General features: G+C 43.3%; 1 protein-coding gene across 2 annotated transcripts in view; it reads left to right on the top strand.

Annotated features, from left to right (window-relative positions):
- LOC121553490 (inositol polyphosphate-5-phosphatase A) overlaps nucleotides 1-18,874 on the top strand; it is a 286,624-nt gene that overhangs the window by 197,001 nt on the left and 70,749 nt on the right. For both annotated transcript variants that reach the window (XM_041866626.2, XM_041866625.2), the window contains exon 9: nucleotides 7,966-8,050. In XM_041866626.2, the coding sequence (XP_041722560.1) occupies nucleotides 7,966-8,050 (85 nt within the window). The remainder of the gene's footprint in view (nucleotides 1-7,965; nucleotides 8,051-18,874) is intronic.

The following is an 18,874-nucleotide window of genomic DNA, read 5'->3' as shown; positions in this document are numbered from 1 at the left end:
TTGGGTATGATGCTACAAGCTTGGCACAGCTGTATTTGGGGAGTTTCTCCCATTCCTCTCTGTAGATCCTCTCAAGCTCTGTCAGGTTGGATGGGGAGTGTTGCTGCACAGCTATTTTCAGGTCTCTCCAGAGATGTTAGATCGGGTTCAAGTCCGGGCTCTGGCTGGACCACTCAAGGACATTCAGAAACTTGTCCCATTCTGAGGTTCTGAGCGCTCTGGAGCAGGTTATCATCAAGGATCTCTCTGTACTTTGCTCCATTCATCTTTCCTTCGATCCTGACTAGTCACCCAGTCTCTGCTGCTGAAAAAACATCCCCACAGCATAATGCTGCCACCACCATGCTTCCCCGTAGGGAGGGTGCCAGGTTTCCTCCAGACGTGACGCTTGGCATTCAGGCCAAAGAGTTCAATCTTGGTTTCATCAGACCTGAGAATCTTGTTTTTCATGGTCTGAGAGTCCTTTAGGTGCCTTTTGGCAAACTCCAAGCGGGCTGTCATGTGCCTTTTACTGAGGAGTGGCTTCCGTCTGGCAACTCTACCATAAAGGCCTGATTGGTGGAGTGCTGCAGAGATGGTTGTCCTTTTGGAAGGTTGTCCCATCTCCACAGAGGAACTCTGGAGCTCTGTCAGAGTGACCATTGGGTTCTTGGTCACCTCCCTGACCAAGGCCCTTCTCCCCCGATTTCTCAGTTTGGCCGGGCGGCCAGCTCTAGGATGAGTCTTGGTGGTTCAAAACTTCTTCCATTTAAGAATATGGAGGCCACTGTGTTCTTGGGGACCTTCAATGCTGCAGAAATGTTTTGGTACCCTTCCCCAGATCTGTGCCTCGACAATCGTAGCTTGGAGCTCTACAGACAATTCCTTCAACCTCATGGCCTGGTTTTTGCTCTGACATGCACTGTCAACCGTGGGACCTTTATATAGACAGGTGTGTGCCTTTCCAAATCATGTCCAATCAATTGAATTTAACACATGTGGACTCCATTGAAGTTTTTTAAATTTGTTTTTGTTTTGCAAAAAATTCTAAAAACCTGTTTTCGCTTTGTCATTATAGGGTATTGTGTGTAGATTGATGAGGAAATTGTTTATTTAATCTATTTTAGAATAAGGCTGTAACATAACACAATGTGGAATCAGTTATTTCCGAATGCACTGTATATACACACTAGAATACAACTTAGCATGCATGTTTAACGGGACCGCGTTCTGTTAACAGCTTAGCTTCCTCCACTGTCCGACTGCCCCACACTGGGCTCGAACCAGTGATCCTCTGCTTTGCAACACGTGACCGCCCTCCTTGACAATGTTCCAACAGGTTGAGCCACCCAAAAGGTACCGATTGGATGGCTCCATCCGCGACATTCAAGCTTACGCCACATTCTTAACTCCGTTACACATGGTCAATACATCACCACATACTAAGTAGTATGCAAGTGTGGATATTGGGACCGAGCAAAGTATAGCAGCTTCCCATAGAAAGGAGATAATGCCCATAGTGGGCACAAGGGCACTCAGATTTCTACTGTTTTTTAATTTGGCCAATGTTAAATTAATGACTAAACGTTTTATCATAATTATTTATAAAAATATCTGTCAGCGGTATTTTGCGGAGGTGGCACACTGACTGGACCAGGCAAAGAGTACCCACCTATTCTCCCTAATAAGTGGTGCACCACAGAGCAAGAGAGAGAGTGTAGAGTGACACAAAGTGTTTTAATTTGATTTTAGCTGCCAGTGATGGGCAGCACTCGCAGGAGGTATGCTTGTAAATGAACATTTGATCAAGCTATGGAGCCTATCCTTCTTGATGAATAAATAAAACAGAAATGTTTTGATTCTCTGTAATAAACTCAGCAAAAAAAGAAACGTCCTCTCACTGTCAACTGCGTTTATTTTCAGCAAACTTAACATGTGTAAATATTTGTATGAACATAACAAGATTCAACAATTGAGACAAACTGAACAAGTTCCACAGACATGTGACTAACAGAAATGGAATAATGTGTCCCTGAACAAAGGGGGGGTCAGAATCAAACGTAACAGTCAGTATCTGGCGTGGCCACCAGCTGCATTAAGTATTGCAGTGCATCTCCTCCTCATGGACTGCACCAGATTTGCCAGTTCTTTTTTTATTTCATTTTATTTTTTAGGGGATAGATCAGCTTTAATATTTCAGATAGATTGTAACTTCCATCAATGTAATTGTCTGCATCACTTCCAATCCCCCATGTTTTTTTCTGGCAAATATATATATATATATATATATATATATATATATATATATATATATATATATATATATATATATATTTTTTTTTTATCATAGGTACACTTCAACTGTGAGAGACGGAATCTAAAACAAAAGTCCATAAAATCACATTGTATGATTTTTAAGTAATTAATTTGCATTTTATTGCATGACATAAGTATTTGATACATCAGACAAGCAAAACTTAATATTTGGTACAGAAACCTTTGTTTGCAATTACAGAGATCATACGTTTCCTGTAGGTCTTGACCAGGTTTGCACACACTGCAGCAAGGGATTTTGGCCCACTCCTCCATACAGACCTTCTCCAGATCCTTCAGGTTTCGGGGCTGTCGCTGGGCAATACAGACTTTCAGCTCCCTCCAAAGATTTTCTATTGGGTTCAGGTCTGGAGACTGGCTAGGCCACTCCAGGACATTGAGATGCTTCTTACGGAGCCACTCCTAAGTTGCCCTGGCTGTGTGTTTCGGGTCGTTGTCATGCTGGAAGACCCAGCCACGACCCATCTTCAATGCTCTTACTGAGGGGAGGAGGTTGTTGGCCAAGATCTCGCGATACATGCCCCCTACATCCTCCCGTCAATACGGTGCAGTTGTCCTGTCCCCTTTGCAGAAAAGCATCCCCAAATAATGATGTTTCCACCTCCATTCTTCACGGTTGGGATGGTGTTCTTGGGGTTGTACTCATCCTTCTTCTTCCTCCAAACACGGCGAGTGGAGTTTAGACCAAAAAGCTCTATTTTTGTCTCATCAGACCACATGTCCTTCTCCCACTCCTCCTCTGGATCATCCAGATGGTCATTGGCAAACTTCAGACGGGCCTGGACATGCGCTGGCTTGAGCAGGGGGACCTTGCGTGCGCTGCAGGATTTTAATCCATGACGGCGTAGTGTGTTACTAATGGTTTTCTTTGAGACTGTGGTCCCAGCTCTCTTCAGGTCATTGACCAGGTCCTGCCGTGTAGTTCTGGGCTTATCCCTCACCTTCCTCAGGATCATTGATGCCCCACGAGATGAGATCTTGCATGGAGCCCCAGAACGAGGGTGATTGACCGTCATCTTGAACTTAAGACTTCTTCCATTTTCTAATAATTGCGCCAACAGTTGTCGCCTTCTCACCAAGCTGCTTGCCTATTGTCCTGTAGCCCATCCCAGCCTTGTGCAGGTCTACAATTTTACCTTACACAGCTCTCTGGTCTTGGCCATTGTGGAGAGGTTGGAGTCTGTTTGATTGAGTGTGTGGACAGGTGTCTTTTATACAGGTAACAAGTTCAAACAGGTGCAGTTAATACAGGTAATGAGTGGAGAACAGGAGGGCTTCCTAAAGAAAAACTAACAGGTCTGTGAGAGCCGGAATTCTTACTGGTTGGTAGGTGATCAAATACTTATGTCATGCAATAAAATGCAAATTAATTACTTAAAAATCATACAATGTGATTTTCTGGATTTTTGTTTTAGATTCTGTCTCTCACAGTTGAAGTGTACCTATGATAAAAATTATAGACCTCTACATGCTTTGTAAGTAGGAAAACCTGCTAAATCGGCAGTGTATCAAATACTTGTTCTCCCCACTGTATGTTTTTAGAAATGTTTACAAATTAATTAAAAATGAAAAGCTGAAATGTATTGAGTCAATAAGTATTCAACCCCTTTGTTATGGCAAGCCTAAATAAGTTCAGGAGTAAAAATGTGCTTAACAAGTCACATAATAAGTTGCATGGATTCTCTCTGTGTGCAATAATAGAGTTTAACATGAGTTTTTAATGACTACCTCATCTCTGTACCCCACACATACACTACATGACCAAAGTATGTGGAGACCTGCTCGTCGAACATCTCATTCCAAAATCATGGGCATTAATATGGAGATGGTCCCCCCTTTGCTGCTATAACAGCCACCACTTTTTTGGGAAAGCTTTCCACTAGATGTTAGAACATTGCTGCGGGGACTTGCTTCCATTTAGCCACAAGAGCATTAGTGAGGTCGGGCACTGATGTTGGGCGATTAGGCCTGGCTTGCAGTCTGCGTTACAATTCATCCCAAAGGCGTTCAATGGGGTTGAGGTCCGGGATCTGTGCAGGCCAGTCAAGTTCTTCCACACCGATCTCGACAAAACATTTCTGTATGGACCTCGCTTTGTGCACAGGCATTGTCATGCTGAAAAAGGAAAGGCCCTTCCCCAAACTGTTGCCAAAAGTTGAATCTCCTGACAAACAGTTATTGTGCTGACATTGCTTCCAGAGGCAGTTTGGAACACGGGAGTGAGTGTTGCAACCGAGGACAGATTATTTTTATGCGCTACGCGCTTCAGTGCTAGGTGGTCCCGTTTTGTGAGCTTGTGTGGCCTACAGCTAAAAGGCTGAGCCTAGAGGCATAGAGGTTTCCACTTCACAATAACATCACTTACAGTTGACCGGGGCAGCTCTAGCATAGCAGAAATTTGACATAACAGATTTCTTGGAAAGGTGGCATCCTATGACGGTTCCACGTTGAAAGTCCCTGAGGTCTTCAGTAAGGCTGTGTGTTCGATTTTATACACCTGTCAGCAACGGGTGTGGCTGAAATAGCCGAATCCACTGATTTAAAGGGGTGTCCACATACTTTTGTATTTATAGTGTACAATTATCTGTAAGGTCCCTAAGTCGAGCAGTGAATTTTAAACAAAGATTCAACCACAAAGACTAGGGAGGTTTTCCAATGCCTCGCAAAGAAGGGCACCTATTGGTAGATGGGTAAAAAAAAAAAAAAGTAGACATTGAATATCCCTTTGAGCATGGGGAAGTTGTTAATTACACTTTTGATGGTGAATCAATACACCCAGTCACTACAAAGATACAGGCGGCCTTCCTAACTCACTTGCCGGAGAGGAAGGAAACTGCTCAGGGATTTCACCATAAGGCCAATGGTGACTTTAAAACAGTTACAGCGTTTAATGGCTGTGATAGAAGAAAACTGAGGATGGATCAACAACATTGTAGTTACTCTACAATACTAACCTAATTGACAGAGTGAAAAGAAGGACGCCTGTACAGAATACAAATATTCCAAAACATACATCCTGTTTGCACATGGCACTAAAGTAAAACTGCAAAAAAATTGGCAAAAACATTTACTTTATGTCCTGAATACAAAGCGTTATGTTTGGGGCAAATCCAGCACAACACATCACTGAGTACCACTCTTCATATTTTCAAGCATGGTGGTGGCTGCATCATGTTATGGGAATGCTTGTCATCGGCAAGGACTAGGGCGTTTTTTTGTATAAAAAGAAACGAAATAGAGCGATCACAGGCAAAATCCTAGAGGAAAACCTGGTTCAGTCTGCTTTTCAACAGGCACTCAGAGACCAATTTACCATTCAGCAGGAAAATATCCTAGAACACAAGGCCAAATATACACTGGAGTTGCTTACCAAGACGACATTGAATGTTCCTGAGAGGCCTAGTTACCGTTTTGACCTAAATTGGCTTGAAAATCTATGTCGACGTTAAAATGGCAACCAACTTGACGGAGCTTGAAGAATTTTAAAAGTAATACGTGCAAAGCAAAGACTTACCCAGAAAAGACTCACAGCTGCAATCACTGCCAAAGGTGATTCTGACTCAGGGGTGTGAATACATATGTCAATTAGATTTTCAATAAAACATTTCTAAAAATATGTTTTGACTTTGTCATTATGGGGTATTGTGTGTAGATGGGTGAGAAATTCAGGCTGTAACACAACAAAATGTGGAATAATTTCTGAAGGCCCTGAATTGCTGATGCTTTGTATATTTCAATTAAATGTTTCAAGAACAAAATTATGTGTAAGTATTTCTGTAATTGTAGTGGGGACAGTAACATTAGTAATCTCAAGAAAGTATAATATAATTTACAAGTATGCATTAAGGTGTTTGTAATAGCATAAATCTAGCAAAACTAATGTAGACATTAATAAATGCATTTATATAGCTTCCAAATATTTTTTACAATGTTGGGGCAGTGCCAAGATGCAGGCACGGTGGCTTCAACACAGTGCCCCCTATCTGTCATCTAGTGTGTATATATAAATAATTGTTTACAACAGTCAGAATGACACCCTCATTAAAATGAAAATTGATCAGGTAATGAGGTATGATTAGATAAACTATGCAGAAAAATATACATATATATTTACATAGAATTAGGAATGATGATTATGGCTTTAGATTGCAGGAAAAAGCTTTTTCAGAAAATGTTCCAACTTCCTGGCCCCTCTGCTGACCACCCCCCCTCCATCCTCACGAACTTTGTACCCCCTCTAAAATAATGGGTGCATGACGCCCCTGCAAGCACACTCAATCAAATCTACTCATACACTATTTGGAACAGCATGTTAAAATTAACTCAATCACAAACTAGAACATATACTGAACAGAAATATAAATGCAACAATTTCAAAGATTTTGCTGAGTTACAGTTCATATAAGGAAATCTGTCAATTGAAATAAATTCATTAGGCCCTAATCTATGGATTTTACGTGACTGGGCAGGGTCGCAGCCATGGGTGGGCCTGGGAGGGCATAGGCCCACCAACTTGGGAGCCAGGCCCAGCTAATCAGAATTAGCTTTATTACAGACAGAAATACTCCTCCGTACCCCACCCTGACGATCTTGCAGGTGAAGAAGCTGGATGTGGAGGTCTTGGGCTGGCATGGTTACACGTGGTCTGCGGTTGTGAGGCCAGTTCGACGTACTGACAAATTCTCTAAAACGATGTTGGAGGCAGCTTATGGTAGAGAAATGAACATTCAATTATCTGGCAACAGCTCTGGTGGATATTCCTGAAGTCAGCATGCCAATTGCACACTCCCTCAAAACTTGAGACATCTGTGGCATTGTGTTGTGTGACAAAACTGCACATTTTAGAGTGGCCTTTTATTGTCCCCAGCACAAGGTGCACATGTGTAATGATCATGCCATTTAATCAGCTTCTTGATATGCCAAACCTGTCAGGTGGATGGATTATCTTGACAAAGGATACAATTCTCACTAACAGGGATGTAAACACATTTGTGCACAACATTTGAGATAAATAAGCTTTTTCTGCGTATGGAACATTTCTGGGATCTTTTATTTCAGCTCATTAGACATGGGAGCAGCACTTTACATGTTGCGTTTATATTTCTGTTCAGTGTAATTTGAAACTTGCACATTTGATTCAGTTATACCCCCACACATTAACTCGGTACCGGTACCCCCTGTATATAGCCTCTGTATTATTATTTTATTGTGTTACTTTTTATTTTATTTTTGACTTTATTTTATTTAGTAAATCTTTTCTTAACTCTATTTCTTAAACTGCATTGTTGGTTAAGGGCTTGTAAGTAAGCATTTCACAGTAAGGTCTACACCTGTTGTATTTGGTGCATGTGACAAATAAAATGTGATTTGATTTGAATAAAACATTTGAAAGGCCCTGATCTACACAAATCTATTCACGTTAACTGCTACAATTCTGTTTTTGTTTTTTTGTCATGTTGAATATTGTTCTCCACAGGGGTGCAAACTTCTTGCAAGTGTTGGTGCCACCAGGTGGTGGTGTGCACCTCATAAATAAAATGCTCTGAGGCAACCTAACACTAAGGCCCACCAGAGAGTCACATCAACAGTATAACAGCCTACTCCACTAAGATCAATTCACTTTTAATGACAAATAGTTGTAATGTTTTTCAGGATCACTGACCAGCGGTTTGAAAAGGTGCCATATTTTGTCTTTGGGGATTTCAACTTCAGATTGGATACAAGGCAGGTTATTGAGGTAAGCACATTGATTCATGTGTTGTGAACATATCAGTTACAGTGTCTACACTATATGTGATTCGGCAAATGCACCTTGACATGGATAGGTGTTGCTGATGTGTGTGTGTGTGTGTGTGTGTGTGTGGGCACAGTTTTCTAGGGCTTGTGGGGGACAACAGCCACCAGCCCATCACAGTTATCACTCATTATCACCCCACCACTGTGGTTGGCCCAGCTGTGTTCGCCGACCAACCCTCCAAGTGCATTGTTATGTTATGGTGCCGTCCCCCTTCTCTTTCTCTCTCTCTTCCTCCCTCTCTCCCTCCCTTTCTCTTGGTGCAAATGACGCCACATTAGAGTCAGTATAGAGTAGTCATTCAGCAATCCTCATCAGGAGATAGGGGGGCTGTAGGATAACAAGCCATAAAGTTCCACACAGACAGTGGAGCTCCATGATAAGATAGAGACTAGCCACTTGTGGGGCGAACCCTGCTCCAACCACACAATGGCTCCTCAAGTCAGTGGCTCTGTTCAAGTTGTGGGGATTGTTAATTTGGGAGAAGACCCTCTGTCTCAAAAGGGAAGAGGAAGAGGAGTGGGGAGGAGGGGGTGGGCGGTTGTTGAATGGAGGGCTTTTGCTCAAATGGTTCAGGAAATACTTCATCCTGTGAGGTAAAGTGAGAAGGGCCTTTTGATTGGGGAGTGTAGTTTAATCATCGAAACACTAGGGGAGGAATTGAATAGAATACTTAATTGAACGCAGAGGTCATGTGCTTTTTCTCATAGGCGATCATTAAATGAGCATGTTGTTTCAAGCTGCTGTGTTCAGCTGCTGGGTTGTTGTGTGCAACCATATGACGTTTTTTACTGTGTCTATCGTATTGATAGATTGCGTTGTCTAATCCTCCGGTGATACATTGAATTCCACCGCCGTATTTGGGGCACATTAGATCTGCTGATCATGTGAGAATATTATGAGTTGCTTTGGAGAAAATAGTGATCCCATCACGAAACCAGGACAAAAAAAAGAACATGATTTGGGAGATTTTCATTCATAGAATGGCCCTTTTGGAAGAAGGATTGTTGACATTTGACATTTGTATCTAAAAGCATAATTGATAATCAAAGTTGGCATATTTATAACATTTTGGCCTTACCAAGGCCTCCTTTAAGACTCCATAATGTTTCATCTGTAAGTGCTACAAATCATAAATTGGTGTCAAATGAAGCTTTTCTGCCTGCTCTGTAATATGAGTTGCATTTTGATTTCAATAATAAATAAATAAAATGTGTTAATTTTGGCACTCTTTTTTATATTTAGTCTAGTCTTAGTAATTTTATGTGTCTCAATCACATTTTTGTCATTTGAATAATGATAGAGAGAGAGAAGCACAATAACCAGATGCTGCTGCAAAGTATTGGCAAATTAGTACGGGTTGCAGCTCCATCACTCGGTCACGTCATTGCCATTGTTATCAACGTTCCACAGACGCCTCAGCTACATAGATGTCCAAAAGTAGAACGGGGGCTAATGACTTTAAACGGGAGCTAATGACTGTTTCTCCCAGTAATGTAGTTGAGTTACTAAACCTCGAGTCCGAATCGAGTCCCAAGTCCCCTGTGCTCGAGTCCAAATCATCAATGGTCGAGTCACGAGTCGAGTTACCAGTCCCTGTGGCTGAAGTCCGAGTCCCAGTGCTTGAGTCCTGGTCCAAGTGCTCAAGTCTCAGTCACTGGGTCCACATAAATAAAAAAAGTGATTTACCCAGTCAGATGTAGTGTAGTGGTGAGAGGGATTTAGTCAATAAATTGTTTGCTATCCCTTTTTCTTCTTTCTGTGCCACAAAATGTTTGCATATAAGCTACTGGTAATGTTACCAGGGCCACGTTCAGTTAAAAAACATCTTGAATGTTGCAGATAGAAATTCCATGAATAGAGCCAACGTTATTCCTTATTCAACATGTCAAACAGGCATGTTTGTTCTACATAGAAATAGGCTAACTTAATGTTCCAAAACGTTGCATCCTGCTGAACGCGCCCCAGGTTGTTAGCTATAGCTAGCTAATGAGGTAACAATACTGAACAAGGTGTAGCCTAAACAAATGGTTAACAGTCCAGTCCGCAAGTAGTCTAGTTTTAGAACGGCCCGCGATATGCTTTATGAATGTAAAACGTGGCCCGCCAATGCATGATAGAAAGAAGAAAACGTAGCGGCGGTATTATGGATAATGTATTTTGAACTAGAATCAAGCCGTTTTCTCTGAGGAAAAGAGGGAGACTTGGCCATGTTGGTTACAGAACCTGTATATGAAATGCAGTGGGAAAAGTGGGAGGGTTGAGCAAGACTACATTTCAAAGACAGCCTACTTTTCTATAGCCTACTCAAGGGAGAGAAAAACATAGCTAGACTGTTGTTTTACTATTAAAGTCAATGCTGCTATTGTTTTTATTTTCACAAAGCAGCTTGTGTTTTTTAACCAGATAAAGGGTAGCTAACTAGAAGGCTGGTGGTGACTGGTTAGCTAATGTGAAGCGACAGAGTCGCCTGCGCGATGTGTATAATCGGAGGCGGAGCCGGAACGGAGCCTGCCTGCCCACGCTCATCGGTTGCTCCCCCGTAGCTCACCAGCTCATCACTTGCTGTCCCGTAGCTCATCAGCTTAATGTATGTAGGCTGTGTTTGCCGGGTGTGATGCATCCTTCCCACTGCTGAACTGAACTGAACTACGCTGTGCATCTGTGCTGCTAATATTAATTGTGTTTATCACTGAAAAGCTCTCAACATCTCCAAAAACTCTTGTCCAGTCCACTTAGTAGTCAGATTTCAGTCACAGAGATAATTTTGTCTTGTCTCATTTTAGTAAACTGAAATGAAAAATAATTTTAGTTTTAGTTTTTTCTGTCTATTTAGTCAGTTATAGTCTCGTCAATTTGCCACAGAAAAATTGGTGTTTGACTAATATTTTAGTCACAATTTTTGTTGACGAAATTAACACTGCACTAATTTATTAATATTGATTAATATAAGCAGGAATAATGAAAAATCACAGATTTAGATGTGGCAATTTTTTGTATATATTGTTTAACATAATATACTCTACATGCATATCAAAGTTCCAGGGTGGTATCTCTGCTAGTTTTAAAGTGATGGCCCATTTTATACAGAAAAATTGGTATAGAAGGCAATGTAACAAATCACAGCCCTCCTGTATCATTGCACATCCTGCAAATTACCAACATCACCATTTTGAATCCATTTTCACATTCACTCTATTGGTAATGCTTTCAGAGATGCCACTCTGGAACTTTGATATCCGCATAGAGTATATTATGTTAAACAATATATTGAAAATTAGCCAAATCAAAATGTGTGTTTTTTCTATATTCATAAATTAATGTAAAAACAATATTTGAAATCAAAATACTACTCATATTACAGAGCAAGTGGTAAAACTTAATATTTTGTAGCACCTACAGATTAGACATTATGGAGTCTTAAAGGAGTCCTGGGTAAGGCAAAACTTTCATAAATATGCCAACTTTCATCAATTATTTATCAATTATGCTTTAACATACTAATGTCACATACACTGAGTATACCAAGCATTAGGAAAACCTTCCTAATATTGATTTACCCTCAGAACAGACTCAAATCATCAGGACATGGACTCTACAAGGTGTCGAAAGCGTTCTAAAGGGATGCTGGCCCATGTTGACTCCAATGCTTCCCACATGTTGGCTGGATGTCTTTTGGGTGGTGGACCATTTTTGATACACATGTGAAACTGTTGAGCCTGAAAAACCCAGCAGCGTTGCTGTTCTTGAAACAAACCGGTGCGCCTGGCACCTACTATCATACCCCGTTCAAAAGGCACTTAAATCTTTTGTCTTGCCGATTCACTATATGAATGGCACACATACACAATCCATGTCTCAATTGATTGAAGTGGATTTAACAAGTGACATCAATAAGGGATCATAGCATTCACCTGGTCAGTCTGTCATGGAAAGAGCAGGTGTTCTTAATGTTTTGTATACTCAGTGTATATGCCTCCAAAGGACCATTCTATGCATTCAATTTAGTAAAATCCACCAAATCATGGTACTTTTCTGTCCTGTTTTCGTGAGGAATCGCTCAATACAGTAAGCCAAGGTCCCAAGTGCACAGCAGCCACAGCCTAAGAATTATCAGAGAACATTGAGACCATTTTGAATCAAAGACACTTGCCCCAACATCTAGTTTACCTCGATTGAGGAATATGATGTGGTTATTATGACTGTGATCATTATGTACAAACATATCATATATTGGACATTAGTTTCACATTACAGCTACCCCTGAGACATTATGTTATTGTGACTATAGAAAATCCCAATTATGCTAGATTAGAGAGTAATAATGTAGAACAAAAAGTAAATCCTGGTATAATGCTACCAAAGTGTTTAATAGGACAATGTTTCTAACCCAAACTGGGTGATCATAGAAATATAACCATCAGAAAGAATATCATCCCAGTACGTCACCATATTTATCCCCTGTGACTAATCTAGATCAGACCCCCCCTCCTTCCTCCTCCCCCCTTTGCTCTGTGGTAGGTAAGTAGTCACCCTCTCTGTGTCTCTGCCACTGAAATGCTGTTTAAGTGTACTAGGGGTCATGACCCCTTTTCCAGGGATGTGTAAGGCTAGCACCGGTTTGTGTCCGTCTCTGCCTACTCCCCTCCGCCCAACTCCTTTCTCATGCACCTTCAATATCCCCACCACACACACATACAATGTTCCTGATTGATTTTCCCTGCGTGAAGGGGTGGTGCCAGAGAGTACCTCAGGAAGTCAGATCTGTGGGCCATGAAGCCCCTTCTACCACCATTCTCTATTCTTACACACATACAGTACACACACACACCCCTCTCCTTCCCTTTACTCCTTCCTAAGAGGTCCTCATACTCACCCTTTAACGGGACAACTCCAAAGGCTGATGACATCATCCAAGGGGCTCGGCTCATTAAAGAGGCAGCATTCTACTCATATAAACCCGTCCAGCGCGGAGCTCACCGGTCTGATTTAATGGTGACCTGCACTGTATGTGGTTGTGGAGGGACGCTGTGATGTCACCAGTAAACAGATGAGTGTAGCCTTCATGTGGCTCTCTAACTCCCAGCCAGGAGATATGTCAACCCTTTAATGACAATTAATGTCAGCTGGACAATTAGTGCACATTGGAACGATGCTTTACTGTAGATTGTACCTGGTGGATCGATTGGGCCTGCTTATCTGGAGATTGATTCAGATGAAGGGCTACTCTCTCTGTTTCTCTCGCTCTGTAACACACATTAGGCACAATTACCTCTCCACTTCTTTAATGCGGAAAGGGAAGAACTGTGCCATATAATATGTGGGCAAAAACAAGGAGCATTTAATACATGTATTTCTCTAGTTGCTTGTACACTACAGCTACACTGCTTCTCTCTGTCTGATTGTCATTATGGACACCCACTGCAGAGAATAGCCACCAGCCCCTCCCCTTAACCCATCATGCCCTGTGGGTCTGTGTGTGTGTGGTGGTCTACTCTCTAGGCCCTATGTCCTATGCCCCATTGTCCCAGGGTTGGACATAGGTGGCGGATTCCTGGCATGCTTGTGCTGCAGGATCAGTAACCAGAGGCTGTGGCCAGCCCCCCTCCCAACTGGGCTCCCCATTAATTGTGTCCGACAGAGGGAATTGGCTTCAATTGACCCTCATTCACTGGGCCTTTCACCGGGGGACAAAGGACACAGCCAAGTGGAGACTAATGCTGGGGTTGAGCTCCCTGGAGGTGGTCTTCCCAGTGTCATCGCCCAGTCCCTGGTCCCTTTCTCCTGCTCTGACTGTATCATCAGGACGGGAGAGGTGCAAGGAGAGGTGGGCCCAGCCAGAGAGAAGTGCAAGTGGAGGAATGAGGCTGCCCAAGCACTCGGTGGGTGGATGGGGAATTGGGACAGTGCAGGAGGGAACCAGTGCGTTCCGTAGATTTGTTGATTGGAATGGTGCGCTTGCTTTTATGATGCCCGTTTTCCAATTGTATGCCCGTCACTCGGTTTACAGCTTGTAATCTAACCTCTGCATTCTTAGTGGTGCACTGGTTTGTCATGGTTCCAAAGAGGCCAGTGTCTATATGTTCCTATATTACTGCTATTTGAAGTAGATACTGTCCTGAGTGTGTACAGTATGTGTGAGAGAAGGCATTAGGAGCTGAGTAACCACCTGTGTGCTGCTGAGTGTGCGCTGGGACGGCCCAGGCCGAGACGAGACTGAATAAGAGGTGCATGATGGGACATCCCGGACCCCCGGGGACCAGTGGCAGTGAATCACTGAGGCACAGTGACAGCCCCAGGGCTCCGTGCCTGGACTCTCAGTATATTTAAAATGTCTCCTAATTAAACTTAATAGAATGTAAATTTAATATCTGCAGAAATTGTGCGCTCCTGGCCGGTCCCTCCAATTTAAGGATTGATGGAGGCCAGCGGGGAGGTTAATTGCTGACTTGATCTACTGTCCCCGTGACATAGCTTGTGCCTGTTTTAATTGGAGTTTATCTGGCTGCTACATGGGCAGATTTCATTAGGCTAGCGGCCTCTCACCACAGCACGCCACCACTCCCTGTGTGAGGGAGATCCGAGGGAGATCCAAGTTGGAGGACGTGTGGATGTGTTCGGTAGCGCCTCCTTTCTGTGGTTAGTGGGAAGAGCAGGTGGATGGCAGGGGATGGCCCAGGCATCAATCTTCCTGCCTTTGTCCCGGGCCTTTCTCCACTTGAGCAGCATGAAATTAAAGGTGGAGCTGTTGACTAGGACGCACTCCAAATGAATGCTGTAAAATGCTAATTAACGACAAGCAGGGTAATACATATTTCATTTTTCACGCTTTGTCGAAGTGCTTTACAGCATGCCACGGAAAAGTGTGACGGGGGTGTGTGTGATTGTATGTGTGATACTGTTTTTGAAGCCATATTCTAAACACTGGCCTGAGTTGTAGAGGTCTTCACGGATCCACCTGTACCCGAATACCCGAGACCCGATCTGGGACCCGAGTGGATCCGGATCCAGAATTTTTAATAATGTCACGGGTCTGGGTCGGATCTGATATGATTGTCTCGGGTATGTGTAATTTTAACTGACTTGTCCGGAAGAGAGAGAGAGTGAGATTGTATCATTTATGCTGCTGCTCTTTGCTTTTCACCAGAGTGGCGCGTGTAGCTTGTTGTTGTTGGCCAATCATAAGTCATCAAAGCGGCAATAGTCTACAGTCATAGAGCCTTCGTGTGGAGCAAAAGTTAGGAGATATCAAATCAATGGAAGATGGAATTCAAATTATGGAATTAAAAGTTAAAGGAAAAGGATAGGCTACAACGACCGAGAGCCAACAGCTAGGCTGCTACTTTATATTCTGAATGGAGTTGTTGTTATTTGTAACTGTGTAGGACGAGAAAGCGCATGCAGCCTCAATTAGCCTAGCTAGCTAGCTTAACTAGCTTCTCTCGATTTGATGCAGTCAAGACAGGTACAGGTACTACGTAATCATATTGAATAATAAATAACCTAGCTATGGAAGCTATTAGTCTACTATAGCGCGAGTTGGCTTGGTTGGTTCCGGTCTCTCATCTCTCCCTCCCTCCTACTTGTTCCCTGTGTCACTCGCTCACACTCACAGTAGCGTACACACACAGCATGGCCCCTGCTAGAGTGTCACCTCTCTCTACCTCCTCTCCCTCACACTTTATCAGCTCCGGTTAATAAAGTAGCTTAAATATTGACTTTTCTGCTGCTTCCCTGACTCTGATCGGACCGGGTCTGGATCCAACCAGGTCTATTCGGAACGGGTCTAGTTGTCCTCAGGTCCGTTCAGAACGGGTCTCTATATTGTAAAAATAAATGTATGCATATCTGGTCCGGATGGGAAAGCCCCAGGTCCATTTCGGAACAGGTCCAACTTTTTGGCCTCTACTGTGTGGATGTTTGTGTGAGTCTGTGCGTATGTGCGTGTATGGACATACATGGGTGTGTATGAGCTTACATGTGTTCTTCCATGTCTGTAATAATGTATTTATGCCTTAATGTGAAACATTACTCTTCAAATAGGCTGGAAAGAGTCATTTAGTGTTGTTGATGCCTATTGTCTTGGTTCGTGAACCTGTTTCTGGGTAAATCATTTTCACTGCCTTTTCCCTTTCTGCCCCAGCCTTTGATTAGCATGTGTGCTAAGGTGGGCCCTGCCATTAATCAAAACAGAGGCAGTGTAATTAAGTGTACACTACATTAGTCAGGCTAATTAATTTTGGGGGCCATCCATCCATTAGCCAGTGGGCTAGCACTGATTGGGCCTCTGTTCTGAGGGAACCTGGACACCAGGGACTGTGACCCTCCTTGGCTGCCGTCACACACACATACACACACACACACATATTCATGTGAGCGGGCACACACATATACATACACACACACACACACACACACACACACACTCTGCTGCCTACTACGCCCCAAATACAACAGCAGGAGCACCCTACTTAATCAGAATATACCAAATATCTGTCATACACACAACGTTGTGATACAATGATCATCTTATTTTAGGACAATCTTGTTGTTTCAATAGAAAAAAAACATATCTCTGACAATGAGGCCAGCAGTATGCCAAAGATAGTGTAGATGAACACGATAAATGAACTAACTTATATGTGAGGTCATCATGATACGGCGTCACCTTGTCACTGGATTATATGTTTCGTTTTATCCACATAGCCTCAGACAAAGATGTGTCCGATATGAAGATAAACCTTCATGATCTTGGTAATTCATCACAATGAGGCCCCATTATGAGAGATAACCCGTCTGGATAGAGGGAGACTATTCCCCTTGGGACAAAAGAGCCTGTTTTCTCCTCTCCTTTTTTCCTCTGTTTGCTTGCCATGCTAATGAAAAGAGAGACAGAGAGATGGAGACACAGAGAGAAAGAGAGAGTTCAGCAACGAGGGCGTAACGCGAGCGATGTCGCTTTGATCAGGACGCCGTTCCACAATTAAAAACGCTCTGCAAATGAAGAACAAGCAGTGGCTTCTGTTGGTCCTCCTCATCAACAACAGCCTCCTCATCAACAAGAGCTGCAGCCATTGTGTTACTGGCCGGAGCGGCTGGCAGCTGGGTCCACCATGCCAGGGGTAGATGACATGGTGTGACAGGGTGTGAGGACAGCGCCTGGCACCAGTGGTCACAAACCGCCCCCCTCAGACATGGCGTCGTGGCCTCTCAGGTCCAGGGTTGGCCTGGGCCGTAGCCCCATTGACCCCCTCAGTCAATGATGCCACACCTGCTGCCGGCCGCTGAGCCACTGGGGAAGACACTCCTACTGGTCACTCTGACCACCCCACCTTCTTAGTCTCTAGTGAGGCTTTAGTTCTCTCATTATCTCATGTCCTCACACACTTCTCTCTCATTTACACTTTTTCTCTCATCCGAATTGTCTTTCAGCTGGCTCGCTCACACTCACACACACTCACTCACTCACTCATTCTCTTTCACTCTCTGCTTTCGCTCCCTCTCGCCTGTCACCCTCCCCGCCTTCTCTCTCCCTCCCCCTCTCCATCTCCCTCCCCATCTCCCTCTCTCTTTCTGAATGCAGGAGGTTTTTTGTCCTCACTGTCTTGGGGACTTTTTTCCATCCTCCGCTCCTTTCTCCTGACATGGCCCCCAACTTTCTAGAGCACTGATCATTCGTCTTTAACGGCTCAGGAAAGGGCTTTTCACTCTGGGGAAAAATAGGGGAGGAGAAAAGGACTAGCGGAGGGGGCTCTATTCTTACTGAAAGGTCTGGTGTTAAATTGGGTCAGGAAGGCAGATTATGCCACAATGGGAATATGAGGATATTAGCTAAAAGCACATTGCCAGGCAGACAGACAAGTATGTTCTAATACAGGCCTTGTCATATGAGCTCTGAGCTGCTTGCCTCATATGAGCTCAGAGCTGCTTGCGTTCCACGTGTACTGTATGTGTGTGTGTGCGGGCGGGCAGGTGGCTAGGACGTGTGCATGTGTACGTGGTGATATTAGACTGAGTGTACATGGTTGTAGTCATTATTAGGTGTTGTAGAAATATAAGAGGATGTTTCACAGCTGACAGTGAGAAGTGTTGGTGCAAAGCCCCACATATTTGTTTTGATGCTTCATACGAACGTGGTCTTATTTATTACTATGCTAGACTCACCCCACATTTGCAGTTCTGGAGTAATTGTGTTTGCCCATTAACTTTGAATACCTGTAAGGGCAAAATTTGGAATCCAAAGTGTGGTTTTCCCCATCCCTTTAAATTATGAACTCTGGGTTTCCCCTTATCTTATGCAGTCACCATATGCAGAAAAGTACCTCATACCTACTGTAAAATATGGTGGTGTATATTTGATGTGATGGGGCTATTTGGCTTCCACTGGTCCCCCTTGTTAACGGCATCATGAACTTTACCCAGTACCAGGATATTTTAGCCAAAAACCTGGTTGCCCCTGCCAGGAGGCTGGAACTAGGCTGCAAGTGGATCTTCAATCAAGACAATAACCCAAAGGACACATCGAAATCCACAAAGAAACGGTTTATTGACCACAAAATCAACATATTGCAATGGCCATCTCAGTCTATGGACTTGAACCCCATTGAAAACCTGTGGTTTGAATTGAATAGGGCAGTCCATAAGCGCATGATGAAGGATATCAAGGATCTGGAAAGATTGTTTGTATGAATGGTCTAGAAACTCCAGCCACCCTAGTCATAGACTGTTCTCTCTGCTACCGCACGGCAAGCGGTACTGGAGCGCCAA

Source organism: Coregonus clupeaformis, chromosome 37, assembly GCF_020615455.1.
Source record: "Coregonus clupeaformis isolate EN_2021a chromosome 37, ASM2061545v1, whole genome shotgun sequence".
Classification (NCBI taxonomy): domain Eukaryota; kingdom Metazoa; phylum Chordata; class Actinopteri; order Salmoniformes; family Salmonidae; genus Coregonus; species Coregonus clupeaformis.
This window is presented reverse-complemented; position numbering and strand designations above follow the sequence as displayed.